Here is a 27,416-nt window from a genome sequence, read left to right on the forward strand (position 1 = left end):
TCCATGCAGTGTGCAGTGACGTCGACGTGAGGCGTTTATATGCCGGTGCTGCCCGCCGGATACAGCTCGAAACAGGGACGCACGCGCCACGTTCCGCATCCCGTCGGCAGAAGACTCGTCGTCGTCGGCGTGCCTCCTCCAGTCGCCCGCACGGGTCCACCACCCTATCCTGTCCTGACCGTACACGCTCGACCATGTGCCCATTGTGGCGTGGAGCCATGGACAGCAAATGCTCAATGCTGAGCTGAGAAACAAATACCCAATTTGAACTATGTACTTGCTTCTTCTCCCAGCTTAATAAATGACAAAGCGGAGCTCCCGCAATCTTTTCAAAAAAAAACAAATGCCATTTTTACTGTACACCGTACGCGCAGCACAGTGCGACCAACAAAATGTGCGTGATTTTTTCCTTAGGAAAAACAAAATGTGTGTGTTTTGAACAAGGCCATCAACATTCCCATTATTCAAAACGGATCCAGGGGCAGACTAACTTGATTCAGACTAGTAACCAGAGCAGATAGGGGCGGATCTATGGGTGCAAGGGAGGAGCTCCAGCCCTCCCTACTCTCATGGAAGCAATCACTGCAGGAAAAAAGGGTCATTTAGTACCGGCTGCCGCGCCCGGTACCGGCTGGCCGATACTAAATGGACGGTCCATTTAGTACCGGTCGCAACGCCCGGTACTAAATGTACTATCTTTTAGAAAAAATATATGCGGATAAATGTGCGTGCGTTGGGGTTCGAATTTATGATCTGTGGCCTCGCGCGTAGTCTTCTTTACCATTCCATCCACACAATCCATGTGAGCGGATGGAAGATGTTATCCTTTTGAAGTAACCCAGGTGGACCATTTAGTACCGGGTGGTGTTAAAAACCGATATTAAATAGTTGGGGGCCCCCGGGAGACATTTAGTACCAGACTATAACACCAACCGGTACTAAATGGTGGCATTTAGTATCGGGTGGAGATATGACCCGGTACTAAATGGCTCCGGGGGACACTGTGTTGTAGAACCGGTATTAAATTGACATTAGTACCGGCTTTAAAGAAATCTGTACTAATCGGAGGTGGACGAATGCCACTTTTTCTAGTAGTGAATGGAGCCCTTCCAATAAATTTTAACCACGAATGAAGAAAAGAAAGAAGAAAAGGAGGAAGAAGAAGGAAAAGAGAGGTGGGAGAAAGACGAGGAAAATAAACCTCCCTAAATTTCCATTTTAAATCCACCACTGTGAGAAGCCTCGAGCGCAACAGTTTAAAAACAGTACAAACAAACGAAACAGTAGGAACAACTTCCAAGCGGCAACCGACAAACTGTGTGTTTTGGGACATCACTCATCCGACCCGAGCAGCTTGAGGAGCTCCGACCTGAACGCGTCGACGTGCGCCCGATGGAGCATGGACACCGCCGCCTGCACCCCGCCGCCGTCCCTGGCGCGGACCAGCGCCACCTGGCCGTCGTGGTTCATCCTCACGTTCTCCGTCCGCCGCGGCCTCCCCCACCCGAAGTCGGCGACCTCGTACGCCCTGAAGCCCGCCGGCCCGGACACGGACACCAACCGGTCGATGGGGATCCTCTGGGCCACCTTGAGGAAGTCCCACCCGGGCGATGAGCCGAGCGGGTCCTCCGCCATCTCCCGGATCGCGCCCTGCACCGCCGCCGCCAACGCGCTCTCGGCGCGGAGCTTCCGCGCCGGCAGCTTCACCAGGCAGACGGTGAGGCACGTGCCGAAGTAGTCCGCGCCGGCGGGAGGGTCGAGGCGGTCGCGGGCGTCGGCCAAGAAGACGAGGAACACGTCGTCGTCCGCCGGGAAGGTCCGGCAGCGGACGGCGCAGGTCCATGCTAGCGAGACGACGGCGACGAAGCTGGACGGAGGGCGGCGCAGCGGCGCGCCGTGGGCCTCGCCGAGGCGGACGATGCGCTGCTGCAGCCGCGCGATGCGCGGCGCGTCCAGGGTGAACGTCCGGCGGGTGAATCGCAGCCGGTCTTGCAGCAATATCGCGGGCATGGGCACCTGGTGGTGGCAGCAAAAAATCAGGTGCAACGAAATCAAAACCCGAATGGGAGAGATGTGAACGAAGCCTGTGCTGTGCTCGCGGGAACGTACCACCCTGCCGTCTGGCATGTACTTCCGCACGACGCTCCGGGCCAGCTCCTCGCCGCCAGGCAGCCCGACACGCGAGCGGTCGAAGCACGGAGGCGGCTCGGGCGGCGCGTCCCCGCGGCACGCCGCCGCCCACGCCTCCACGAACGTCCAGAGCGACCGCCCGTCGGCGACGGCGTGGTGCACCGTGAGCCCGAGGGCCACCCCGCCTCCTCCCCCGAGGCGCGTGGCCTGCACGGCCAGCAGCGGCGCCGGCAGCCGGTACATGTCGACCTCCGGAACGAGCCCTTCGAACGTGAGCACGTCGTGGTCCTCGTCGCACGAGAGGCTGCGGGCGTCGGCGTCTGTCTCCGCGACAACGAACCGGACGCCTTCGTCGTCGGCGGAGCAGCGGATGGCGACCTCGCCGCTCTCCGCGAGGTGATGGAGCTTGCCTGCGAGCGGGGCGTGGGTGGCCAGGGTCGCCGCGAGGGAGGACTTTAAGGACCGGACGACGGCGTCGAAGGGCGGCAGCTGGTCGCCCTCGAAGAGCAGGAGGTGCTGCAGAACCGGGGCCACGACCCACTGCGCCTCCATGGCGTTGAGCTTGATAGGCCCGGGCGGCGCCGCCGCCGCCGGTGCGGGGACGTAGCCGTCGTCGACAATTCTCACCGGAGCCATTGGGTCTGATGAGCTGCAGCAACGACGTGAGCGGCCGGATTATCGTCGCGCGGCTGGTCTGGTGTTGGCGTGCGTTCCGGAGCGTGGACGCGGAAGAAGTACCGTACCCGTGGCTGGAGACGAGGAGGCCATCCTTGTCACGTCGCCAAGAGCGCGGGCGTGTTTCACATTCTTGATCCACGGGGACCATGGTTGCCTGCCTATTAATGGCTTCAACCAGGAGCTTTGAATCCAAGAGCGCAAATGCCTAATATTGACTTGATTCGAATTCGACTCGACGGAGCAATATTGATTTATTTACACACGAGAGCGCAACAGACGAAAGAGCCAAAGAGAAGGCAAAGATGATGGACCCAGAAGAGTGCTCGGCCCAAGAGGAGGCCCATAAGCACATATGGCCCCAGCGCGTGCAACAGCACTGCCTGACCGCAACACGGGCCGGCCTATGCAGCAGGCGCTTCTCCGATCTGACCACATGCCAGGATCTGGCCCGCGTGCAGCAGCCTGCCTGCCTGTGCATTGGAAGGAGAATTTGGGTGCATGCACGAGGTCCCGAGCCTCGGCGTTGGAAGGAGAATTTGGGTGCCCTGTGCATTCTACGGTTACCCTTGCATAAAAAGCATGGAAGATGGAGCAATTTCACAGCACACTCGGGGCGACCAATCTGATCTGAGCTTCTACTCCTCTCTGGGCTCCCTCTACAAGGATACATACAAGCCGATGAATGGATCTACAACAACCTCGATGAACACAAAGCACCAACGAGAAACACCCGTATGGATATATTGTAGCACCGGATCGACATCGCTGACTGACTGTTGGACTGTTTATATGCACGCCACCCAGCAACAAATTATGATATGAAGACGTCAAACATCTTGATGGCGCGGACCTGCGCGCGGGTGAGCCCCCGCGAGGGGAGGAAGGCGAGCGCGGCGTCTGGACGGGCTGGCAAGCTGAGGACGGGTAACCCGTGGTTGATGGCGCGACGGGCAAGCTGCCGCAGCGCCATGGATCCCTCGGCTGGTTTTGTATCTAAATAATGTTGCTGCTGCTCTGACGCAAGCACAACAATTTGTGCTAACGCACCTGCTCCTACATATACATCAACTATCCATACTGCAATACTTTATGTTATAGCATTTGCCACATGATGATTCATCAGTTTCTGCAGCTGCAGCATGCAGAAGCCACATGTAACCTTGTGCAAAAAAAATACTTATTGTAAAGCAATATTATTGCCTATCTAAAACTTATACTTTCGTTGCGCTGCATGTCGAGCGGTAACGAACTATGATCATCTGCTTACATGAGATCCATGGTGAATGTGGTAGAATTATAAATTTGTGCTAGTGTAGCGTTTTTCTCCTTGCATAAATATATATATCTAAGCTTAAATTTTACATGCACGTAGCTGGTACTGCATTTAGTAATACGATAACACTAGATATGGGGCCTGCTTGGATTGGTACCAAAATTTTGGCATGCCAAAGTTTTGGCAAACTAAAATTTTGGCCACTATTTGGTTGGGTGTCAAAATTTGCCCACCTCTCACATTTTACCTACCAAAATGTGGGCAAGTTTTTTACATGCCAAAATTTTGGTACCAATCCAAGCAGGCCCATGTTCTCAATATCACCACATGTCCTTGCTCTAACTTCCGCTGCACTGGCGCACCTGAACAGAGCTCGCCAAGGCGACTGGGCGAGAACTGAATGGCGCCATTACTATCCCGTGAAACAACCCCTGACTGATGGATCAGGTTTTTGGCGACGTATGTGTAGCCTGGTTTAATTTAGTTCTTGCATTCGTTTATAGTACTTTGATGATTTTCAAAGAAGTTTTTTTTAATAATATGGTTACAAGGCAAAACAGCAATAATACCACTCAGAACAGGGGGAAGAATATCTTCTGCATCCGTGGAAGCCTGGCTAAGTTATTATAACAATTGATTAATCCATCATCACTTCATGAAAAAAATCAGAATTCCTACCATCTGAGAGGGCAAGAAAATCTAAAACCATCCTTACAAAATACTAAAACCCCTTAGAAAAGCTGTCATCAGTATGTATCATAGTTTCAAACTAATTCCGAACTTGCACAAACCAGGAGCTTTAGATTGACGATGTATTAGAAGAAATAATCGAGAACTAAACTTGTTGATTGCCTACAAAGAATGGTTTTAACTTCTAGAACATGGAAGCTAAGAGAAAACAATGAAACCTATCATCACTAGCTACCCAGCCTTGCAGGCTTGCACAACGTACTCGTCGTCTCCATCTGACCCGGACTATTCGTCGTCTCCGTCTGCATCAGATCTTGTTGATCTTGGGCGCCACGACGAGCGGGTTCTTCTTGGCGATCTGCTCGCGGCCCGCCGTCCTGAAGTCGAAGTCGCAGGCGTGCTCGTCGGTGTAGCGGTGCAGTGAGCAGAACGTGCCGCCGCAGCGACAGACGAACCCCAGCAGCCCGACCTTCTTGTTGCACGACGTGCACCTGTTCCGCGCCGGCTTCGCCGCCGTCGCCGCGCTAGAGGAGGCCGTGGCGGAGGCCTCAGGCGCCGGCTGCTCGGGCGCGACCTCGATCTTCTCGGCCACGGCGAGGCCGGCGGCGGCGGCCTTGAGGAGGTCCCTGTAGCAGCTGGAGCACAGGTTCTTGGTCGCTGCGGAGCCGAAGAAGCTGCACCCGTTCGCGCACATGACGGGCGCCGCGGAGTCCTCCGTCGTCTCCGCGGATGAGCCGCTCTCCTCCACCTCCGGCGCCGGCGCTGGCACCGCGTCGTCGGCCTTCTTCTCGGCGACGGGCGGAGTGGCGGCGTCGGCGGTCTTCATCATGTGTTCCTTGTAGCACTTGGAGCACATGTTCTTGGTCGCGGCGCTTCCGAAGAAGCCGCAGCCGTTGGCGCACATCGGCGCCGCGCCGCCGCCTGAGACCTGCTGCTTCTCTGATGCCATGGGTGTCGTCGTCTTCGTCGGTGGTCGCTGCTACGTACTGCTGGAGGGTCGATCGGGATCGCGGGGGAACCGGGGCGATCGAGCACGAGGCGTTGCTTTGCGTTGCGTGGACGATGAGTTCCACCACCACGCGTCTCCTTTTATTGTAGGGGAAGGCCGAGAGCCCGAGACCAAGCGCGCGAGGCGAATTCCGAGCTTGCTGCTCGCGTGGAGTCGGATCCGTGGCAGGGGTGGATCGGAGGTGGACTAGAAGTTCTGAGTCGCGCGCCTGGATCCTCGATACCTCGTGGCGAGAAGGCTCACGTACGCACCAAGCTCCGCGCAATCTCTCCAGCTTTTGTTGGCGGCCACGGCTGGGTAACGAAGTTGAAACACAATTTATAGCTACGGTTTCCCAAAGTTTTTCATGTTAAAAGTCCAAACTACTCTTCTTAAATTAAGTGTAGTTGAAATCCGGATAGTTTCTTAAATTATCATTTTAAGTTCAACTTACTCCTACAACTACGTTAATTGATCTGTTTTATCCGTTACCAAGTTTTGTCTTTTTCTTTCTCCATATGTAAGTGGAGTTTAAGATTCAAATTATGTAAGGTGATAGTGGACTTCATAAGTTATGTTTAAATAATAATAATAATATAATCATTAGAATTTTTATAATTATTTGTCCTAAGGATTAATTTATTATTATATGCTCTATTATTTTAAAATAATGAATGAATAATCTTCCACTTGGGTGGGGAGAAACAACAAAGATAAATCTTATTACAGGAATAAATAGGATCAATTGACGTAGTTGATGGAGTAATTTGAACCAAATAATAGGGATTTTGTTCATAGTTGAAAGAAGTAATTTGAGTTTTTTAGTGACAGGAAATGAAGATACAACGGGTATGCCACCCGCAGCGGAGAACTTCTATTGATCATAGGTATCTTAGGATTACATTACATCACACCTTTCCGGCGCGCGGCGGCGTGAGTTCCAGCACGGCGGCATGGCGCCCCGTTACCTACGTCCGCACGGTGGATGACGGACGGACTGTGCCTGCTATTCATTTTCTGGGCCTCGGTAGCAAACTGGGCTGTGCTGGCCGCCTTCCGGCCCACCCAACGACGCTCTCGCTTGCATCCATCGCTTCGGATCTAGCCGCTTGTGACCTCCGGGGCGGACGGTAAATGAAATACCGTCCACCCGGTCGGTATCGAAGATACCGTCCACCCCCAGTTCCCTGTCGCGGCCGCGGTCACCGCGTTTCCGCTGCCCGTCCGCCGGCTATAGAGCGGCGCTCAGCGCACTACAGGATCCTCCCGCCGCGAGCTCCGGCTGGCATTGCCGCGACTTGCAGCACGCAGACGGTGGCGGCGTGGTGCGTCTTTAGGCTGTCCCTGACTCCGTGCTTAGGATGGCCTCGCCGCGCCGCGCCGGCGCGTTCTCGCTCGCAGGTTGGCCTGCCAGGCTGCCACCTGCCTCCGTACCGCAGGTTGCGGCCCGTGCAGTTGAAGAGGCTCTCGTGCGAGCTTTGGAGTCAGGTTTCGTCGGTTACGGTTAGCGTCTAGGCCGTCGCCGCCAGCCCGCCATAGACACCAGACATAGTGCCACTGTTCTTCGCGCACTACGGAACTAAATCGGGGAGAGTTTTGCTATCGTTTTCCCTTGATGGGGCAAGAACAATGCAGGACAGCAGGAGAAGTGGCAAACAAAACGCCTGTCTGAATTTGGCATCATGTGCACATCATTTTCTTTAAGAAAGAGGAGTCAGCTCACAACTCGCAACTATTTCCCAATGGTCTGTAACATAAAGGTAACATTTGAGCCAGACGCAGCAACGTCAAGTCCACAAATCCATATTTTTATTTCTTTCCCCAGGATTAGAATGATGGAAGAAGAACCAGTAAGGCAGTAAGCTTTGTATCCGAACTTGAGGTCTTTTATGGTACATAATACTATTACTTGGTGTATGATATAGAAAAGATCTAACCATTTATTAGTGAGGGTAATCAAGTAATTATTGACCTGTTATTATTTAGATGAACATGATAGGATGATAAATGATAAGTTTTACAACAGTTTGAGATGTCATATATGGTCTTTTCCTAAAATACTCCTATAGTACCTATACTACTTATGTATACCACCTTTACCACAGGTGAATTATTTAGTGGTACACCATTAATTTTAACTGTCCAATACTAATAGTATAATAGTTTTCAAATGATAATATAATATTATAAACTGTACAATACCTCAACTCTTTAGGCCGTGTCTTTGATCTCATTCAGGATGAGGTCAAAACTTAGTGCCTTGCTCGGCTAAATCCCTTTCTTCTTTAGTTGCTCCTTTCAGTAGTGAGTAATTCTTTTAGCATACCTGTCTAGGGTGAGCGTTCTGCTTGGTCTAGGTCGTTGTTTCAGCGTATCTTACATGTAATTCATCTTCTTATTAATAAATACCGGCGAATCTATCCGGTTCTTTCAGGAAAAAAAACAATGGAAGACAGAGCAATGAAACATGCATGAGGCCACATCAAAGACATCGATTTTGCGAGGACAAAGAAATCTTAGGAGGGAAGTGGGAGCTTAGATCATGCATAAACACGTTTTACAAGTCCTCTCCCAACAAAGCAATCGACCAAAGTGGAAATATATATAAAAAAAACAGAAGCTGCTACCCACATGACCCGTTTTTTTCCTTCTCCTTCCATCCAAGCTCCGGTGACCGGCACCAATGCCGCGGGAGGCCGCGCCAGCTGATCGACAACCCTGCTTTCACACAGATGCAGAGAACTACAGGTTCAGAGCCATGCATGGGCAGAAACAGAATAACAGAAAGTTCAGACATTATCTAAAAAAAACAGAAAGTTCAGACACGACTGGACTGGATCCAGAACATCAGTGAAGAGCCGCGGAACCAACCCATATATAGCAGATCACGTGAAAGTGATCGGGTGCTCTTGCCTAAGAGGGGGAGGGGGTGAATTAGGCACTAATAAAAACTTAGACCTATGGCTCCAACTAGTTTGCACAAAGCTTAAACTAAAACAAGCTATCTAGATGTGCAACTAGGTTGTTCTAGTGTAAAACCCCTATCCCAAAAGAGTTTAGCAACCTATAGCCTTTCCTATCAAGAAACTATTCTATGAAAGTAAAGGCATACAAATTACTAGAATGAAATGCGGAAGCTTAAAGAGCGGGATAGGAGATAGCAAACTCTTGACGCGGGTGTTTATCCCGTGGTTCGGTTAGCCACAAAGGCACACCTACATCCACGTTGTTGTAGCACTCACTAAGAGTATTGCTACTCGGCCACCAAGTCTCTTCCGTGAACACAATCACGGTCACCTTGGCCCCGGGTTCCACTAAGGAGCTTCTCCACAAAGGATGGGGGTCTCCACGTCCCCCGCACAAAGGTGTCGTCGCCGCTCCACACCAAGTCGGAGGGTCGATGACGTTGCCGGCGAGCTCCACGCTCCAAGGTGCCGGCGCACCAAGCTCTTGTTTTGGTTCACTAATGAACCACAGCACAAAGGCTCTAAGCCTTGCAAACTCACTCACTAAGAGCTAATCCTTTACACAACACTCTCAAAGTGTGCTAAGGGCTAAGGATATGATCTTGATGCTTTTGTATGGCTTGGAGATGTTCTTGGGTGTGTGTGGGATGTCCAGCAACTCCAGCAATCTTCAAATGGCCGGGGTGAGGCGTATATATAGGCCACCAAGTCTTGTAGCCGTTGCTCCAACGGTTAGCTGAAAATCTGCGTACCACCGGAAGAACCGATGCCTCTTGGCAGGGTAGCGTCGGTTCATCCGGTCACTCATAACACGAAGCAGCCGTTGGACTCCTGATGGCTGACGCAGAGACCACCGGTTGAACCGATGCTTTGCACCGATGCCTCACCGGTTCAACCGGTGCTGAAGGAATCTTCTCCTGGACGCTGACGTCATTACACCGGTGGTATGCACCGATGCCCCATCGGTTGAACCGGTGCTGAAGACACTTCTCCTGGGCACTGACATCGCCTCTGGTACAAAGGACGGCCAATGCACCGATGCCCCATTTTGACCCGTCGGTTCAACCGGTGCCTGTAGGCTGACTTGGCTTCGATTTCCTCCTGCACCAAACATCGTAGCGTCGGTTCTTCCGACAAGCGTCGGATGCACCGGTGCCCCTGGCGTCGGTTCTTCCGGTGCTCCTGATCCGAAGAGCTTTCAGGGCGCTGCCCTGAGACCCGCGAGGGGCGGCTCCCCCTCGACCCCCGTCCGCTAACCGGGTAGCGGAACCCCCGTAGGGGCTGCCCTTCGGGCCTTGCTACGCCTATTTTCTCTTTCTCTTTGTCATCACTTGAACCTAAAAGTCTGAGAATGATCATCTTAACAATCATATTAGTCCAAGTGTTGTGTTGTCATTCGATCACCAAAATCACTCGAAATGGCATAAATGGTGCCATGTTCGTTACATCACGGCATCTCGACTCCAAGCTTCTCTCTCGCAGCAGATGCCGACGCATGCATATCCAGGATGCAGGCAGGCAGCACAGCTCGATCGAGTTCCGCTGAGCTCGGATAGAAGAGAGGAGGAGACCAGCAGGGGCAGGGGGAGCTCTCCCTCCCTGGTCCCCCAAAGGCCTCCTCACTGGAGCTCCCCAGCTGACTTTATACTGCGGTAGAGGATGGCTAGCTTGGTTGGGGGGCATGGGCCGCCATGCGCCCATGCCCCTGACTCTGATGCTGCGCGTAGGGGGAGTGACCGAGACTGACTGCATGCAAAGGCCAAAAGTCCTTGTCGTTGTTGGACGCCTGGCCAGAAAAGACTCGAGAATCTCCCTTCCTGCACGCGCGGGTCGCTAGTTCCGTCCGTGCAAGCCTCAGTTTCAGTGCATGAAGCCTGCTGGTTTGAATCTAATCTTTCCCCATTGCCAACACAAACCAGTTTGTTACGCAAATTAAGCTCAGTGGTTAGCTTGTGATCTGAAGTTTGAACCCTCAGTGGCAGCACTACCAGGAGTGGAGGATGGAGCAGCACTAGCTAGTTTTGTGTTGTGTGGGTGACCTAGCAGCCAGCAGCCAGCACCCAGCACCCAGCAGGGGCTCATCGGTCATCACAGGACGCACGTGAAAACGCGCAGCGGCAGACGACAGACAAGCGCCGCTGTTGCACTGCATCGACCGGCATCCATGTCCTCGTGGATCGGTGTGCAGTGCCGCGCGGCCGTCCTCGCCTTTTCTCCACGTGTGCAGTGCACGGCTGCCGCCTTGCCGGCCCCATGCATGATCCGTCGTGCGGACGGACATCTGACGAAGCTCCCTCCGACTCCGTGCAACGCTGCAGGCACCACGCCGAAACGCTACGCTTTTCCAGAGCAGCACGCTTTACCGTCAGCAGCAGCTCAGCGTCCGAAAAACCCCGAAAAACCCGAGCCCGGACCCGAAAAACCCGAACTCGAAAAACCCGAACCTTAATTCGGGTTCTAACCCACGGTACCCGAAATTATTACGGGTAATTCGGGTATTGGGCCACGGTACCCGAACTACTCGAAAAACAGCCCAACTCAAATATGTTTGTTCATTTTTGTAGGCAGCCCAGCCCAACAAGCCACCAGCCCACCACGGCACCAGCCCACCAGGCTACTAACCCTAGCGCCCCAACCCCAAGACCCCGGCCCCCGCACCGCACGCACACAGCACGACGCCCCCTGACCCCAGTGCCCCGCCGCCGCCCCCACACCACGGCGCGTCGCCCAGCTGGCCCCGCGCCACCGCCCGGCGCCACCGGCAGTGCGCCAGTGCCCACCGCGCCACCGCCCGCCACCGAGCGACCGAGCGTGCAGGTGCAGCCGTGCAGACCCCCGAGCTCGAGGCGGCGAGGTCCCTTCTCCCCGGCGTCGCCCAGGGCCCGCCGGCCGCCGCCACCGCGCCCCAGCCCAAGCGCCTGCCGGCCGCCTCCATCACGTCCCCCGCCCCGGCGCACGCCGGCCGCCGCCACCGCGCCCACCGCCCAGGCGCATCTTGAAGCTCCTCCGCCTCTCCAATCTCCTCCTGCCCGCCCTCGCGTCCTTCTCCGATTCCCTCCGTCTCTCCCGCGCAGAGCAGGATCCTGAGTCCACGCCGCCAGATTTGCCTCCTCCACGCCCCCTCAGCTTTTGCTCCTGCAGTCCCGCGAGCTGGTGGGGCTTCGGCGGCGGCAACAGCCCGAGTACGCGCGCCCCCTCCGCGAGCGCCAATCGGCCGCAACGCACGCAGGGAGGGACGGCATCGAGACGGCCGCGCAGGCTGCCTGCCTGCTTGGTCAACCGCGAGCGAGGAGCCGCGGTGTATTGCAGAGTCTAGGATAGTTCGGGTTGTTCGGGTAAAACCCGAACCCGAACTCGAATTATCGGGTACCCGAAATGTCGGGTTTCGATTATTTTTAGCAAATTTCGGGTTGTAGTTTTCAAAACCCAAAATTTTTCAAACCCGAAAAATCCGACCCGAATTTTTCAGGTAACGCGAACGCCCAGCCATAGCGCTGCAGAGTCTCCCACTCTCCCCGCGGATCTCAGAGATCTCGCCGCGCACCCCGTGGACGCCATGCATGCACTACTTGCACGCGCACGCCGGTCGCGGCCGCTGGCCTCGCCGGTCGCGGCAGGGTACGGGCACACGGCGGGCGGGCAGGGGTCCGGGCATCTCCGCACAGTGCGCCGCGCCGCACCGCACGTCGCGTCCTCCCAGCCCAGCCCAGCCAGAGCCGGGGGCCCTGTTCGCACGAGACGAGCTGAGAGCAACAGGGCTAACTGCCTGTTCCATCAATGCCGCAGCTAGTATTCTTTTGCGTGGGGAACCGTGCTTGATTCGTGGAACCACGTGACATAAACTGTGCTCGGGACTGACTGACAGGGTGCTCGCTCGCTGCCAAAGGCGCGCACGTCCGCCACCGTGCCGGCCGTGCGCCGTGCATGCAGAGCCCAGACGTATGGCCTCTGCCTGCTGCGGTCTGCAGCCGGCACGTACATGGACTCGATGGTGTGCCTGCAGGCTACGTGGCGGTCATGATCGGCCGGCCGGTGTGACATGTCCGCAGAGCACGGTTAGGAATTATATATAGACTTGTCGTGATCCTTTTTTGTTTTGCAAAAAGAGGAAAATGTTCCTTGATGGCGGCAGCGAAAATTTCTGACGCTCAGGCTGACGAACGAGACAGTACAGAGGAGGGGGAGGAAAAATCTGGCCACGGGTGCGGCTGCGAGGATTAGGGAATGGTTCGGTTCATAGCCTAACGAAGAAGATGGCGAGCTCGGGGCCCTCGCCGCCGGGCGGGCTGACCATGTAGAGCGACTCCGAGTCCCGGGACCCGACGGTGTGCTCGAAGCTCCCGCGCATGTACGCCACCTCGCCGTCGGGCCCGTCCACGTCCGACCGGCCGGGGAGCACGCCGCCGCCCATGGTCACCGCCCACAGCGTCTCCAGCACCGCGATGTCCTCCTCCGTGGGCTCCCGCCGCACCGCGTACCCCACGCGCTTCCCGTTGCAGAACATGGTCCACATGGGCTCCTCCAGCACCCACCCGTCGTCGTCGTGATGCTTGAAGCTGGCGCCGCCGGCGCCGGCGCCGTCACCGCCGGCGTCGGCGGGCTCCGCGTGCTTCTCGCTCTCCAGCACGATGCGCGCGCCCGCGTGGGCGCCGAGCTCGCGGAGCAGCGCGTGCGTCGGGAGCGCGAGCTCCACGACCAGCGTGGGGCGGCACCGGGCGTTGTCCTGCAGCGACAACGACACGCGGCCGTCGCGGTAGCCGAAGAGCGTGCCCGTGAGGCGGTGGCGGGACGCCGCCGCCGCGCTGGATGAGGACCCCATGAGCTGCGACAGCAGGGAGTCCGACGGGGTGAGCCGCGCGGGAGGCGCGATCCGGCACGCGCCGGCCTGCAGCGGCCGCCCGCACCGCGGGTTCAGCAGCGGCAGCGACCGGCACATGCTCTGGAACATCCGCATCGGCCGCGACCGCCGGCCCGGCGCCTTCCGCTTCGGCGGCTCCTCGAGCGCGTGGCCCGCGGAGCGCGCCGGGGACGGCGCCGACTGGCCCAGCACGGGCTTATCGTCGAGGTCGAGGTCGTGGTCGTGGTCGCTCCCCTCCGACGACGACAGGGACGCCGCACGCGCCCTGCGGTCCGGCTCCTCGGCGGCGCCCGCGTCGACGTCGGCCATCACGGAGGGAGACGAGCTGGGCCCGCGCTACCGGTGCTGCGGCAGCCGGCGCGGCCCGCCTGCTCCTCCGATCGGCCTGCTTCGAGCGCGATGGATAGCCTGAGGCTGCGGATCTGCGCTGACCATCGGAGGAGGCACGGCGGGGGGTGTTTTGATGCGGTTGCGCTTGCGGTTCGGAGCCACTGGCGCCAAACGCGCCAGCGAGGCGGCCGGCCGAGTCCGCCGGCGTCGGCATCTCGGTTACGAGATACTACGCACGCGCGCGCGGGCGTTCCGGTCGGGTATTCTTTCTGGGCTTCCGAAATTGACCGGTGATTAGTGGTAGCATCGGAAGCCCATGTTCTTTCTGGGAAAGGACTTTTCGTTTTTTTTGTAACGGGAGCCCACCAGGCTCAGTATATGAGTTGGTGATTTGGGCGCAAGTCCGTCGGAGACGCGGGTTCCTTCTTGCCGTGCCGCTTTTATTGTTTCCAGCTGCAATCCATCATTCCTCTCAAAAAAAAAAACTGCAATCCATCATCAGGAACACGAGTAGACCGCAGTGCCGACTGCCGTGTGCAGACGAGGACGCGGCTGGATTCAATGCGGGTTGCCACCAAGGTGATGGGTGCTACATCATGTACTCACATTCGTCTTCTGCTCTGAAAGAAAAAAACCTAGCCAGATGCCCTCAAAAAAAAAAAAAGAAAAAAACCTAGCCAGATCAACAAGATCAAACGGAGGACACCGATTTGAGTGGTCGTGCAGCTCATGTGGGGCTTGCAGGTTCCCAGGGCCAGCTAAAGACCAGGAAGCAGGCAGGAGTACAAGAGCCAGGGTGGAGGGTGGAGACGTACAAAACGGCCGGGGCACACATATGTGGCCTTGAGCTAATCGATTTTGAGAGGTAATCAACACTAATAGAAATATACAGTAGAATGTGATGTTGATACCACCACCAGAAGGTAGTACTATATGTGATCTTTTCGTCGAGCACAAGTCTTATAATTAATTCCCCGGGCCGGCCCGGCTGACATCATAGGAAAAACACAGCAGCAGGGCAGGCGGTAGCTGCGAGCTCACATCGACTTTGTGCTGTCGCTCGCTCGTACCCTAGATTCTGGAGTGAAGCGCCCCGACCCAAGATCGAGACTAAATCATGCATTAATAACCGAAGCGAGCCTTTGGTACAATACATGTTACATCAGATGGAGTCCAAAGTCATATAGAGCTTTATTCAACCTATACACGGGGAGTAAAGTGACAACACAGAGCTACCGCAAATAACCACAGGATAACGAGTAGCATAACGACATGCAAGACTAGCTCCTCGTCCATCACGGCTCCACTCGATCAGCTTGGGTGCGGACACGATCTACTCGTAATCTTCAGGCACAAAGTCAGGATCATCTGAAAAAAAATCAACAAGGGTTGAGTACGAAAGTACTCAGCAAGTCCCACCTCACCCTTACGGGGAGGGAGTTATAGATTAATACGCAAAGGTCCATTAATCAACCATAATAAATAACAAATGTAGTATTAAAGGTAACCCAAACAGTCATCCATCTCAGGGGCTAGGTGGCTCAACTAGTTGAGATGTCCACACCGTAACATGTCCAAACCGAGGACACGGACCATTCGAATGGATTGTACACTCCGCAGAGGTTGTACGCTTTACCCACACGCACTTCACCGTCCAGAGACGGCTCCGTCATAGCCGACACCCAGCCGTGGCTCAACCCCGACTAGTCGCCCACAAACCCCCGGGTCTGGACCAATCCAGGTCTCACCTCAAAACATATCCACCTCGGACGACTACCAGGTTAGCCAGTGGGATTAGACTAAGGTTTGCCCATACAAACTCATGTGGTCGTACTGAAAGTAGATTAGGTGAAATGGCACCACAACACACGGTCCTTGAGGTTTATCAGGGCAGTCAACAACCACGACCAACCAAACCCGAGGTGTCACCACGACAACGCTGGCCGCAAGTCTACCACCACGGTAGCGCATGCTCCAACACATTCCACACTGCCCTAGTCTTATTCTCATTCCAGTTTCATCAATTAACAAGGTCTGATAATATGCCAGTATGATGGTAAATCGACATGCAACATGGCTTCAGTCAATGGTTTCTCTCAATCCCTCAGTGTATCGTCTCATGCAATCCCTAAGTCTAGCAAATTTTATATTTAACCTTACTTGGGATCAATCATAGTCAACGTAAGGGATCGATGAGACTTGCCTTCGCTTTCGTACGCGTCGGCGGCGGCGGTTTCCTGATCTCCCGGCTCCTCTGGTTTCTCCTCTGGAATCGGTTCTACTTCGTCATACGCGGCGGAAACAGCACAACCGACGAACAACATAAGCAAGCATAAACATAAAATAAAATGAGCTCGAATCAGAAACAATTTAAGATATGGGGATAGTAAAAATATTTTTGGGAGATTTTCTAATGGCATGGTCGAAACTATGTTAGGAATGGCGTGGTAAAGTTTTGGGTCGATCGGAGATCGTTTGGCGCATGAAATGATAGGTCAGAAAGGGGTTTAGGGTTAAACTGGGGTTTAGGGGCCTCTTTGTAATTATTTTTGAGATGGAAAGGGCTTGGTTATAATTTTAGAAAATATTTGGGGCAAACTAGAAAGGTGTAGGGGTCTGTTTAATATTAAGTTTATATGGTGGAGGGTCAGTTCCCTAAATAGCTAAAAGTAGAAGGGCCTTTATTCAAAAGTACACAAAGGGGAGGGTTCTTTAGGAAATAGTGGGAAGGCCAGGGGGTTTTGTGGCAAAAAAACCACCTTCTTCCTCCTCCCTCCACGGGAAAACAGAGGAGGGGAGGGGAAGCTCCAGCGCCGGCCGATTCCAGCGGCCCGGGGCTCGGCGGCGGCCGGGAATGGGGGGAAAAGGGAGGGGAGGAGGAGGAGGTTTGATTCCCCTACCTAGCTCGAGCTGGGGTGGAGCGAGGCGGCGGGGCCACGAGGGCCGGCGGCAGCTGGCAGAGGTGACTGTGGCGGCGGCGCTATGGGCTAGGGAGGAGAGCTAGGGGCGGCGGATGAGGTCGTGAGGAGGGTGAGCTGCGCGGGTGAAAGCATCTAGGCCCCTAATTCGAGTTTTGGTAATTAATGACAACGGTTTGTGGATTAACGATTTCATTTGAGATAATGAGTATAGGTTGATCCACGGATGAAAGAGATTTGGTTGTGAACGTATGGAGTTTTGGAGATGATGAGCAAAGCTCGGGCACAAGGCAAAAGTATAAAATAGGGCTTTTGCATTTTACCGGTCACAAGGCGTTTAGTGGATGAAAAGTGACCGGATTTGTTGGATAGATAGCCGTACTATCAAGAGGGGTCATGTACTCGTGCTTGACGGGTCCTTAGTGCCATTTTGCTCAAAATGTCTAGTTGCATGCATGAGGGCTAACGGCGTTTTGAAAAGATTTAAAAAGGACTAAGTTTGAGAGCTGACTGAGTAATGGTGGACAGTCCGCACCCGAGGGGCGGACAGTCCACTCCAGTTCCAGAGAGCTTGCAGAGGCTCTGGTGGGCTGGCGGACAGTCCGGCCTAGGTGGGCGGACGGTCCGCCACTATATTTTAAAAATGTACCAGAGAGGGTGTCTCTCTGGTGGGCTTCAAAGTTGAACGGCGGACAGTCCACCCATGGGGCGCGGACGGTCCGCCGGCTAATCTTAGATTTGTACCAGAGAGGTTGTTTCTCTGGTTTGGGCTGAAAAGTGAACTGCGGACGGTCCGCCCTTGGGGCGCGGACGGTCCGCAGGCTAATTCGAATTTGTACCAGAGAGCTTGTTTGTCTCCGGTGAGTCAGATCTCTTAACTGCGGACGGTCCACCCCTGGGGCGCGGACGGTCCGCAGGGGGTTTAACGGCTAGTTCTGACACGCATTAAATGCACTTTGACTCACTGGTTTATAACGGCGGACGGTCCGGTTTTTGAAATACGGACGATCCGCGACTTCGCAGAAAAGAGTGTAACGGCTAGTTTTTGGAGGGATGTCTATATATACCCATTGCCCGGCCTTTGGGTGCTTCTCTTGGCCATTTGGACTGCATACTTGACATCATAGAGCTAAGGCATCCCTCTCTCTCACACACACTTGCTTAGAGATTGCATTCTTGAGAGTGTGAGAGCTTCCTAGTGCATTGCATCAAGAGTTTGAGCTTTGTGGTATTAGGGAAACTTCAAGCAAGCGTCATCAACTTGTTACTCTTGGGAGTTGCCGCTCCCTAGATGGCTTGGAGAAGAGGATTTCGTGGAGCACCTCCAAGGAGATTGTTGAGGAGCCCCGATTTTGGTTGTGAGAGGTCTTGTGCTCACCTCACCGGAGTGGTGAAGAGCAACTCTAATGGAATCGAGGTGTGGAGCGGTTCCTTGATTCAAGCCGGCTCAAGATCAAGAGGTTCTTGATAGAGGAGCGGTTGATTCTTGGAATCCACCTCAACGTGGATTAGGGGTGACCGGCAAGTCATCGACACCACGGGATAAATTCTTGTGTCAAGCTTGGTTACTTCTCTTGCTCACTTTAATTCTTGTTTTTACTTTGAGCAATTTACTTTACTAGAGCTTGTTTTGTATCCTGTCACCCTAGGTTGCAAACCCATCTAGAGATAGTGATAGCATGACATATGACTTTCCTTTGTTACTAATTAAATTTCTCTAGTGTTGTTGGTTTTAGATTTTAAACCGCATATTCACACCCCTCTAGTCGGTATTCTTGATCCTACAGCGGGGAGCCTTTTATAGGCGGAGTAGGCCGGTGGAGGAGGGGCGCAGCGGTGGTGGTGGTCGGCGGGCAGTGCGGGGTGCCTTTAATGGCGTTCGCCGTCGCGGAGCGGCGACGCGAGCGGCGAGGCGGTGCAGCGCGATGGGACAGCTCGGGCAGAGGCCGAGCGGCGCGCCGAGCACTGCAGACACGTGGGGCGCGTGGGTGCTGTGCGAGCACAGGAGCGGCCGGCGGCGAAGGCGGGGTGCCGCACGTGGCTCGGCTCGCTGGCGGACGCGGAGCTCGGGCGTCGAGGCAGGCGAGCGGCGCGGCGATGTCGGGGTCGCACAGAACGCGCGTTGCGCGCGCGGCGCGTGGGCGGGAGGCGAGGGGGCTCGGCGTTGAGTTGGGAGCGGCGAGCGGCGCGGCAGGTGGCCCGGCCGTGTGGTGCACACGCGAGGGGGGGGGGGCAGGCGCGCGTGTGCGTGTCGCGCGTGGGGTCGGCCGGGAGCAGGGGCGCACACGTGCGCGGGCGGCGCCGATCTGGGCGGGGCGTGCGCGCGTGCATGGCCGGGGCGGCGCGGCGAGCGGCCGCTCTGCACGCGCGGGAGAGGAGAGGGAAGGAAAGAAAAGGGAAAAGAAAAAGAAAAAGAAAAAGAAGAAATGGAGAAAAGAAAAAGGGAAAGGGAGAGAGAGACACGGCGGGAATCGCGGTGGCGACCGCGACTGAACTCGCACGCGCGCCGGTCGGGCGTGACGCACGGGACGAGGACGAACAGGGAGACGGGACAGCTATGAATTCGGATGTCGGGACCGATTTTTCGGGAGATCGGGCAGGGAACGATTTTGAGTGGGCTGAGCTCAACGATTGAAAAGAGATTTTGAAATTATTTGGCGCGTGATTTGATTTGGTAAATTTTCGGGATGTTACATCGAGCCTGAAAACGCGACAGATAAAGATGGACAAAACTATTCTCTTAAGTGGATAAGCGTGCAGGTTAGAGGATCCCAGTGCCGAATACTAAGATGAGATTTAGTTTTTTAGTTTAAGTCATCTGTCATATCACATATTTAAATACCAATTAAAAATACTAAATATATTTATTAGAATATAATTTAATAAGTCGTGATTTAATCATGATATGAATATGTTAAGTCTAATTGTAATTTGATCACTAATTGCTACATTAACTCTTAGTTAATTATATATTAATTATACTTAATAGATTCGTCTTGAACTCTAATTATAATTTATGTAATTATTTTTATATTAATATTAGATTGATCTCTGAATATTTAAATTAATATTCGGATATTCGATGTGACAACTGTTTAAAAAATTAAACGAGACCTAATTAACTGCTTATACTCTGATGAAGAGATGTTGACCGGTCAGGCAGCTCATCGCTCATCAGGTTGCAAGCAGCGAGGCAAAGCTCTGTAGAAATTAAAAGCCGGATTGGTGAGGGGTGCTTCAATGCCCTCGCTGCCTCGCAGCTGGTTCACGGGAACGAGATCATCTACAGTCAAGCACCTCGACTCCTCACTGCAGTCACTGTATCCATACCGTCCGTTAGCATCTAAGGGTGAAGCTCGCCGCCTTCGACGTCGCCGTCGTAGTGCCGCAACCTACTCTTTTGGTGCTGCCACACTCCCCTATCCTCTCTGTCTTTCATGCAAGGCTGCGAGGCCGAGCTCGCCGTCGTGCCCGGAGACTCCACCGAGGCGGCCATGGACCTGCTCCATCCGAGCGCCGACGGCCGCGCGGCCCTGCTCCGTCGAGCACCGGTAGCTGCTCCGAAGCTAATCTTTCTTCTGCTCGCCGTCCCATTTGGTTGCTCCCGGAGCTTTGCGGCACCGCCTCCGGCAAGGCACGCAGCCACCACCGTCGCCGCCGCGTCTTGCTTCGTAGAATCGTAGCCACAGCGAGCTCTTCGCCGTTGCCATCGCTCAAGCCGTATGTACGTTTTCGGCTCGGAGCCACGATCATCAAAAAGAGGGGCACCGCTTCAAGTAGTATCCGCGCGTTCATATCAGCCGACTGCAGGAGAAAGTCGAGCGGCCTAACTGCAGAGGATCTCGTTCCGGTTCACGTCAGTGTCCGCGTCGGCATTCTCGTGTCGCTCTGGACAAAGGCCTTGTTTGGCATGCTTCCTAGCGCTAGGAACAGTAAACTTTGACTGTTAATTACGGTGTCAAACAAAGCCAGTTTACAAAACCAACTTCAGAACCCCCGCGCTAGTGACCCTGAAGAATCTAATGAGACCTTTGACCGCGCGATTAGAGGATTGTTACTGTAGCATCACTGTAGCTAATTATCGATTAATTACCGTCATTAGATTCGTCGCGAAAAGTTACACTCATTCCTAAAAAGATTTTGCAAATAGACTTCATTTAGTGCTTCATGCATGCGAGATTCTTTTTTCGGGATTTGTGCGCGCTAGAATCCTAGCGTTGCCAAACAAGGCCAAAGCGCCCTACCGGCCATGCCATGGCTGCAAAGGATGGCCATTTACAAGTTTACCCTTTTACTGCACTAGACTGGTTGAAGTACCGGCTCTACCGGGAGTCCGGTCCAATCCAGTCGAACCCTCAATCTCCTCTCCAGCGGTATAACAGGAAATATTTGGGGGCCCACTTCCCCTCGTCTCGGCGAAATAAATTAGGGCTCGACGCCGCATGAGGGTGTGTTTAGATGAAATGAAAAAAGAAATCGAAGAAATCTTATTAATTTGAAGTACTAAATGAAGTTTATTTATAAATTTTTTTGCAGGTGGGTTGTAAATCGCGAGACGAATCTAATGACGCTAATTAATTTATAATTAATTCATAATTAGCAGATAGTTACTGTAGCATTACTGTTGTAAATTATGGATTAAGTAGTCTCATTAGATTCGTCTCGCGATTTACAGTCCATCAATACAAAAAGTTTTGTAAATATACTTTATTTAGTACTCCATGCATGTGTCGAAATATTTGATGTGATATTTTTTTTGCGTTTAGAGGTTTACGGGTTGTGATCTAAACAGACCTGAATCTGCCACAGAAGGGGAGTAAATACTCCTGAACGCCGCCATTGGCATCCCACAGAGGGAGGGCACGCACCCAAAAAGTTGACGAGCAAATTAGCGCTAGGCTAGAGACTAGAGACGCCGCCCCCGGACTCCCTTCTCCAGAAGCTCCCAGCATCTGCCTAGAGCGGCCGCGGAGACAAAGGCAGGAGGCAATGGATCAGCACGGGGAAAAGGAGGCGGAGAACAAGTCGTCCCAGGATTCGGCGGGGCAGCGCCAAGACGACGACGCCGAAGAATCGGTGGGTCAGCGAGCGGGGTACAAAGCGGAGGAATCGGCGGGACTGCTCATCAAGGAGGTGAGCTCTGGAGAAGCCTCGCCGGCGCTCATCGCGCACCCGTGCTCGCTGCTGCAGCTCCTGCTCCGCGCCTGCGCCGGCTGCCTGGGCCTCCACGGCTACTGCAGCGGCGACCCCGACCCGAAGCCGGTCGTTGTCGCTGCGGCGGACGCCGCGGCGGCTGCGTCGCAGGAAGGAGAGGGCGGCGGCGACAAGGCTAACGTAAGTGGATCGATGCTTGATGACTTGATTTCCACGCGCGTTTAATTTCTCGGTAACCGAACGTTGTCCATTGACTGATGGCTCCCGTGAAAATATGAAATCCGTTGCAGTTCTTGTACATGCAGGAGGAGGTGGTGACCAGGGTGTGGGCGGTGAGGAGGCCCAGGAGGGGAGCGGTGGCAATGGCGGAGTACACCACTAGACGCGCGGCTTCTCCATCTGTCTACCTGCAACATGTGTAGTAGCATCTTCTAATTTTGTATAAAGTAGTAGGTGTGGCTATGAAGTAAAAGCGAGTTTGCGTAGGCTTCTCTGATCTGAACTTGAAATAAGACTCTGAAAGTGTGTAGTTAATTATCTGCGTGTTTAAGCTGCAATACCCGATACGTACGTTTGCTACTCGATGTATGTGAGTTGTTTGTCGTCTTGAGATCATAGTTTTTGCTGGTGGTGTGCATATATATAAAAACAATCCAACAATCAGTAAACTATATATATGGTCCTATTTGGATCCATCGGTTATAGTTAGTTTATTTGAGCTATTTGGACCTCAAATAGCTAAGTATCCAAACGTAAAGTTTAGATTCGGTTATTTGCGTCTAAATCACCCTGAAAAATTATATCCCTCAAAGAGATGTTTATTGGAGCTATTTCAGGTGGACTCTACATAAAAAAAGTCAGGTGGACCCTACATAAAAAAAGGCAATCCCCCCCTCTCTTCTCAAATCCCTGTTTAGCTGTGCCGCGCTCCCCCTCCGCTCCCGACCCTTCGATCTTGAGGGCGCCGCGCCCCACTTCCAATCGCCACCACCCTCTCCAATAGTTGTCGCCTTCGAGTCCATCGGCGCCGCCTCTCTCCAATTGCCGCCACCACATGGCCTTCCTCGCCCGTGCGAGCGGCTCTAGCCTCCACAACTGGACGCATATGGTGGCGGGGCACGCATCGGGGGAAGACACCTAGAATGCAGACGGTGGCTGGGCATGCATCGGGGGAAGACGTCCAGGAAACTATTAGAAAATCGAGGGAATGCGGGTCAAGGGTTAGCTGCGGCGGCCGGGCGGGAGCATGCCGGAGAGGTTGGTGATGGTGGTGGAGATGGCGAGCGCGGTGCAGACGCCCTTACCGCTGTTGGACATGTCCTCGCCGAGCAGGAGCTTCGCGAAGCGCTCCTTCATCATGTCGATCACTAGGCCACGAAAACCGAAGGCATGTGGAGATCACACAAGAGCTGCCTACACCAAATCCGGTTAGAAAGAGGTTTTAAAGGAGTCAAATGATTGGAAAGCGTATTTATTATCAATCTAATCTTTCCATCCAAACACCTCTTTAGGTAAAATTAGTTCAGAACTACTCATGAGCTAGATACTAACCCTAACCTCTAATAGCTAGAGGATCGAAACAGGGCTACTATGTTCTCTGCTCCATTCCATTCCATACGAGTGTTACGTGCTTTGTGTCCATGGAATTAGTCGAGATTGTAGTAGATCCGATTGACCGGCTTGTGCCCTGCATGTGGCACACATGTAAAAGGTGATCGCCAGGCGCACGCCCCCGGGGGGAGATCGAATGAACACCGATGGGTCGGATGATGCCCGAAAGTCTGAATGTGGAGAACCAGGGCTGAAGCATGGTGGAGGGCACAACCGATCGAACTCGATCTCCTTCCAACGCCTCGGTTCCGGTTCGTGACCTCGTGCAACTTGTATCGGCAGAGCGTGTGCGTACGCGCTCCTCCCTGATGGCTTGCGTGGCGACCGTGCATTGTTCCCACCGAGGTGACGCACCTTGGAACCGACGAAATCACCTCCGCAGTAAGGCCTTCTCCAGTGGCCGCACCCTCGTCCGATGTGTCACTAGCTGGAACCGGAGCAACTACTGGAGAGAGCGCACTCTGGATGACAGAGAGGCGAACGATTAGCTCGGCTGGTAGGAGTGCGGAAGCAAAAACCACCAGGTCGGGGGTTTGATCGCCGGCCCGCACAAGAAAAAAACTCCCTCGCTTGTCCCATGTCCAAAACACTGTGGAGCCCGGTCTAACTCATAAGGCGATGGGCCTCTGTGTACGGGTGGGGCAGATGTTCGGGGGTTTTCTTGGTCTGCTATGAAAATATTATTTTACCTCTCAAACAATGCCGTGGGGCGGTCTCACTCCCGCAGGTAAGTTTTTTTGGATGATAGAGAGAAGAACCGATGCTTATTTTGAGTTCGAGGCATGAGAATTGAATATAGTTTTCTGTGGTGGCAGCGCAACTCATTGTGAGAGGGTAGGTGAGGAGTCTAGTACGGTGATTGAATTGTTTACTCTTGCATGTATGGAGTCAATGGACAACAGTAATTTTTTTTTCTTTTCAGAATCCATGTGGCACCCTTTTTACCAAGCATCGCACCCACCACTGCGGAAGGCCTAAAGGATCTCAATCCGAGCAGTGTGGGGCCATGGAGGCATGGAGCTTCAGAAACGTGCGAAACACCGGTGCTGCAGGTGGATCGAGCTGACCGGCCAGCGGGCCCGTGTTGGGGTTGGGCTGCTCCTTCCTCGCGCGCTCTGTGCCTTGGGCCCGTGCCATCACGTGGGTCTTGCGTGGGCTGCTGGCCTGCCGTGCTGGGGCCATTACTTTTGTCTCGGCCTCTTTGTCTCAAGATTTTTATTTTATTTTATTGAGCTTTGAAAAGCTTGATCGATCCCACCTTGGCTCCTTTTTGTTCGTGGGAACTGATAATGATACCCTAGAAGTTTTGGCCGAGTACTCTTCTGGGTCGATCATCCGTGCCTCCTCTTGGGCTCTTTCGTATTTTGCATTTGAGCGCTCTCGTGTGGTCGTCGAGTCGAATTCGAATCAAGCCATTATTAGGCATTCTGCGTTCTTGGATTCGAAGATCCTGAATGAAGCCAATAATAGGCAGACACTGACCAACCATGGTCCCCGTGGATCAAGAATACAAAACACGCGGGACTCGGACCCGCGCTCCTGGTGACATGACAAGGATGGCCTCCTCGTCTCCAGCCACGGGTACTTGTTCCGCGTCCACACTCCGGAACGCACGCCAATCCGGCCGCACAGCCCGTTGCTGCAGCTCATCAGACCCAATGGCTCCGGTGAGAATCGTCGACGTCGGCTACGTCCCCGCGCCGGCGGCGGCCGCGCCGCCTGGGCATATCAAGCTCAACGCCATGGAGGCGCAGTGGGTCGTGGCCCCGGTGCTGCAGCACCTCCTGCTCTTCGAGGGCGACCAGCTGCCTCCCTTCGACGACGTCGTCAGGTCCCTAAAATCCTCCCTCGCGGCGACCCTGGCGACCCACGCCCCGCTCGCAGGCAAGCTCCATCACCTCGCGGAAACCGGCGAGGTCGCCATCCGCTGCTCCGCCGCCGACGAAGGCGTCCGGTTCGTTGTCGCGGAGACCGACGCCAACGCCCGCCGCCTCGCGTGCGACGAGGATCACGACGTGCTCGCGTTCGAGGGGCTCGTTCCGGAGGTCTACATGTACCGGCTGCCGGCGCTGCTGCTGGCCGTGCAGGCCACGCGCCTCGGGGGAGGAGGCGGGGTGGCCCTCGGGCTCACGGTGCACCACGCCGTCGCCGACGGGCGGTCGCTGTGGAGGTTCGTGGAGGCGTGGGCGGCGGCGTGCCGCGGGGACGCGCCGCCCGAGCCGCCTCCGTGCTTCGACCGCTCGCGTGTCGGGCTGCCTGGCGGCGAGGAGCTGGCCCGGAGCGTCGTGCGGAAGTACATGCCAGACCTGCCGGTGGTACGTTCCCGCGAGCACAGCACAGGCTTCGTTCACATCTCTCCCATTCGGGTTTTGATTTCGTTGCACCTGATTTTTTACTGCCACCACCAGGTGCCCATGCCCGCGATATTGCAGCAAGACCGGCTGCGATTCACCCGCCGGACGTTCACCCTGGACGCGCCGCGCATCGCGGGGCTGAAGCAGCGCATCGTCCGCCTCGGCGAGGCCCACGGCGCGCCGCTGCGCCGCCCTCCGTCCAGCTTCGTCGCCGTCGTCTCGCTAGCATGGACCTGCGCCGTCCGCTGCAAGTCCTTCCCGGCGGACGACAACGTGTTCCTCTTCTTCTTGGCCGACGCCCGCGACCGCCTCGACCCTCCCGCCGGCGCGGACTACTTCGGCACGTGCCTCACCGGCTGCCTGGTGAAGCTGCCGGCGCGGGAGCTCCGCGCCGAGCGCGCGCTGGCGGCGGCGGCGGCGGCGGTGCAGGACGCGATCCGGGAGATGGCGGAGGACCCGCTCGGCTCATCGCCCGGGTGGGAGTTCCTCAAGCTTGCCGGTGACAGGACGGTCCCCATCGACCGGGTGGTGAACGTGTCCGGGTCGGCGGGCTTCATGGCGTACGAGGTCGCCGACTTCGGGTGGGGGAGGCCGCGGCGGACGGAGAACGTGAGGATGAACCACGACGGCCAGGTGGCGCTGGTCCACGCCAGGGACGGCGGCGGGGTGCAGGTGGCGGTGTCCATGCTCCAGCGGGCGCACGTCGACGCGTTCAAGTCGGAGCTCCTCAAGCTGCTCGGGTCGGATGAGTGATGTCTAGTTCTCCCTTCCTCTTTAATTATTCTTACAAACTATTTGTATCTCCATTTTGAGTAATGGAAATGGGAATGGCTTATTTAAAAACACACACATTTTGTTGGTCGCGTACGGCGTACAGTATAAACGGCATCGTTTCTCAGCTCAGCATTTGCTGCATACGGCTCCCCGCCACTATTGGGGTTGTGGTCGAGCGTGTACGGTCAGGATAGGACGTGGTGGTTGACCCGTGCGGGCGATTGGAGGAGGCACGTCGGCCAACGTTGACGAGTCATTTATGTCGACGGGATGCGGAACGCGGACGCCTGCTTCCCTGTTTCGTGCTGTAATCCGACGGGCACCGGCATGTATAAACGCCGCGCGTCGACGTCATCGGCTCAACGCACACGGAAGAAAATGGGGTACGCCCCGTGCGCACACCAGGCCCTGTGCGCACCCTGCCGCGACGCCGGACATCAGCATCGGGCGGACGGTGCAGTGAACGGCTCCTTTCCTCACGTAGACACGACTCGGCTCATATCGGCAGCCTCGGCTCCGCCATGTTTCCTCGGCTCCCGCATCGATTCTGCGCTATCGTGGACTCATCTCCGAAAGGCGGCATCGATGCCCTAGCTTCCGAGCAGGCCACCGCAGTGCAGCCGTGCAGGCGCGCCTAGCAAGTAGGCGCAACACAAGCAGGCGGACGCCAAGGCTGCGGGCTGCGGCGGCCG

The 27,416-nt window shown here is 55.0% G+C and overlaps 5 protein-coding genes across 5 annotated transcripts; 2 read left to right on the plus strand and 3 right to left on the minus strand.

Annotated features, from left to right (window-relative positions):
* Positions 1 to 1,169: 1,169 nt before the first annotated feature.
* LOC120682620 (agmatine coumaroyltransferase-like) lies at positions 1,170 to 2,883 on the minus strand. Its single transcript, XM_039964592.1, has 2 exons — positions 2,110 to 2,883; positions 1,170 to 2,016 (listed from the first exon to the last, which is right to left on the minus strand). Exons 1-2 carry the CDS (start codon positions 2,764 to 2,766, stop codon positions 1,333 to 1,335), a joined length of 1,341 nt encoding a protein of 446 aa, XP_039820526.1. The 5' UTR covers positions 2,767 to 2,883; the 3' UTR covers positions 1,170 to 1,332.
* Positions 2,884 to 4,937: 2,054 nt separating this feature from the next.
* On the minus strand, positions 4,938 to 6,048 carry LOC120683172 (zinc finger A20 and AN1 domain-containing stress-associated protein 12-like). The gene has a single exon (XM_039965201.1). The coding sequence runs from the start codon at positions 5,718 to 5,720 to the stop codon at positions 5,079 to 5,081; it is 642 nt and encodes a 213-aa protein (XP_039821135.1). The 5' UTR covers positions 5,721 to 6,048; the 3' UTR covers positions 4,938 to 5,078.
* Positions 6,049 to 12,791: 6,743 nt separating this feature from the next.
* On the minus strand, positions 12,792 to 14,315 carry LOC120680433 (protein MIZU-KUSSEI 1-like). The gene has a single exon (XM_039961927.1). It carries the CDS (start codon positions 13,890 to 13,892, stop codon positions 12,960 to 12,962), a length of 933 nt encoding a protein of 310 aa, XP_039817861.1. The 5' UTR covers positions 13,893 to 14,315; the 3' UTR covers positions 12,792 to 12,959.
* A 7,383-nt stretch (positions 14,316 to 21,698) lies between these two features.
* Positions 21,699 to 22,478, plus strand: LOC120682697. The gene is made up of 2 exons (XM_039964696.1): positions 21,699 to 22,165; positions 22,276 to 22,478. Exons 1-2 carry the CDS (start codon positions 21,821 to 21,823, stop codon positions 22,405 to 22,407), a joined length of 477 nt encoding a protein of 158 aa, XP_039820630.1. The 5' UTR covers positions 21,699 to 21,820; the 3' UTR covers positions 22,408 to 22,478.
* Positions 22,479 to 25,081: 2,603 nt separating this feature from the next.
* Positions 25,082 to 26,793, plus strand: LOC120681526 (agmatine coumaroyltransferase-like). Its single transcript, XM_039963043.1, has 2 exons — positions 25,082 to 25,911; positions 26,005 to 26,793. The coding sequence occupies exons 1-2, from the start codon at positions 25,084 to 25,086 to the stop codon at positions 26,701 to 26,703; spliced, it is 1,527 nt and encodes a 508-aa protein (XP_039818977.1). The 5' UTR covers positions 25,082 to 25,083; the 3' UTR covers positions 26,704 to 26,793.
* The last annotated feature ends 623 nt before the right edge of the window (positions 26,794 to 27,416 follow it).

Source organism: Panicum virgatum, chromosome 7N (genome assembly GCF_016808335.1).
Source record: "Panicum virgatum strain AP13 chromosome 7N, P.virgatum_v5, whole genome shotgun sequence".
NCBI classification, from domain to species: domain Eukaryota; kingdom Viridiplantae; phylum Streptophyta; class Magnoliopsida; order Poales; family Poaceae; genus Panicum; species Panicum virgatum.

Bases quoted from the DNA above. Each gene is read 5' to 3' on its own strand.
- LOC120683172 (XM_039965201.1), bottom strand. From the start codon at position 5,720: ATGGCATCAGAGAAGCAGCAGGTCTCAGGCGGCGGCGCGGCGCCGATG.
- LOC120680433 (XM_039961927.1), bottom strand. From the start codon at position 13,892: ATGGCCGACGTCGACGCGGGCGCCGCCGAGGAGCCGGACCGCAGGGCG.
- LOC120681526 (XM_039963043.1), top strand. From the start codon at position 25,084: ATGGTCCCCGTGGATCAAGAATACAAAACACGCGGGACTCGGACCCGC. The intron at 25,912-26,004 runs GTACGTTCCCGC...TGCCACCACCAG, and splicing joins ACATGCCAGACCTGCCGGTG to GTGCCCATGCCCGCGATATT.
- LOC120682697 (XM_039964696.1), top strand. From the start codon at position 21,821: ATGGATCAGCACGGGGAAAAGGAGGCGGAGAACAAGTCGTCCCAGGAT. The intron at 22,166-22,275 runs GTAAGTGGATCG...AATCCGTTGCAG, and splicing joins GCGGCGGCGACAAGGCTAAC to TTCTTGTACATGCAGGAGGA.
- LOC120682620 (XM_039964592.1), bottom strand. From the start codon at position 2,766: ATGGCTCCGGTGAGAATTGTCGACGACGGCTACGTCCCCGCACCGGCG. The intron at 2,017-2,109 runs GTACGTTCCCGC...TGCCACCACCAG, and splicing joins ACATGCCAGACGGCAGGGTG to GTGCCCATGCCCGCGATATT.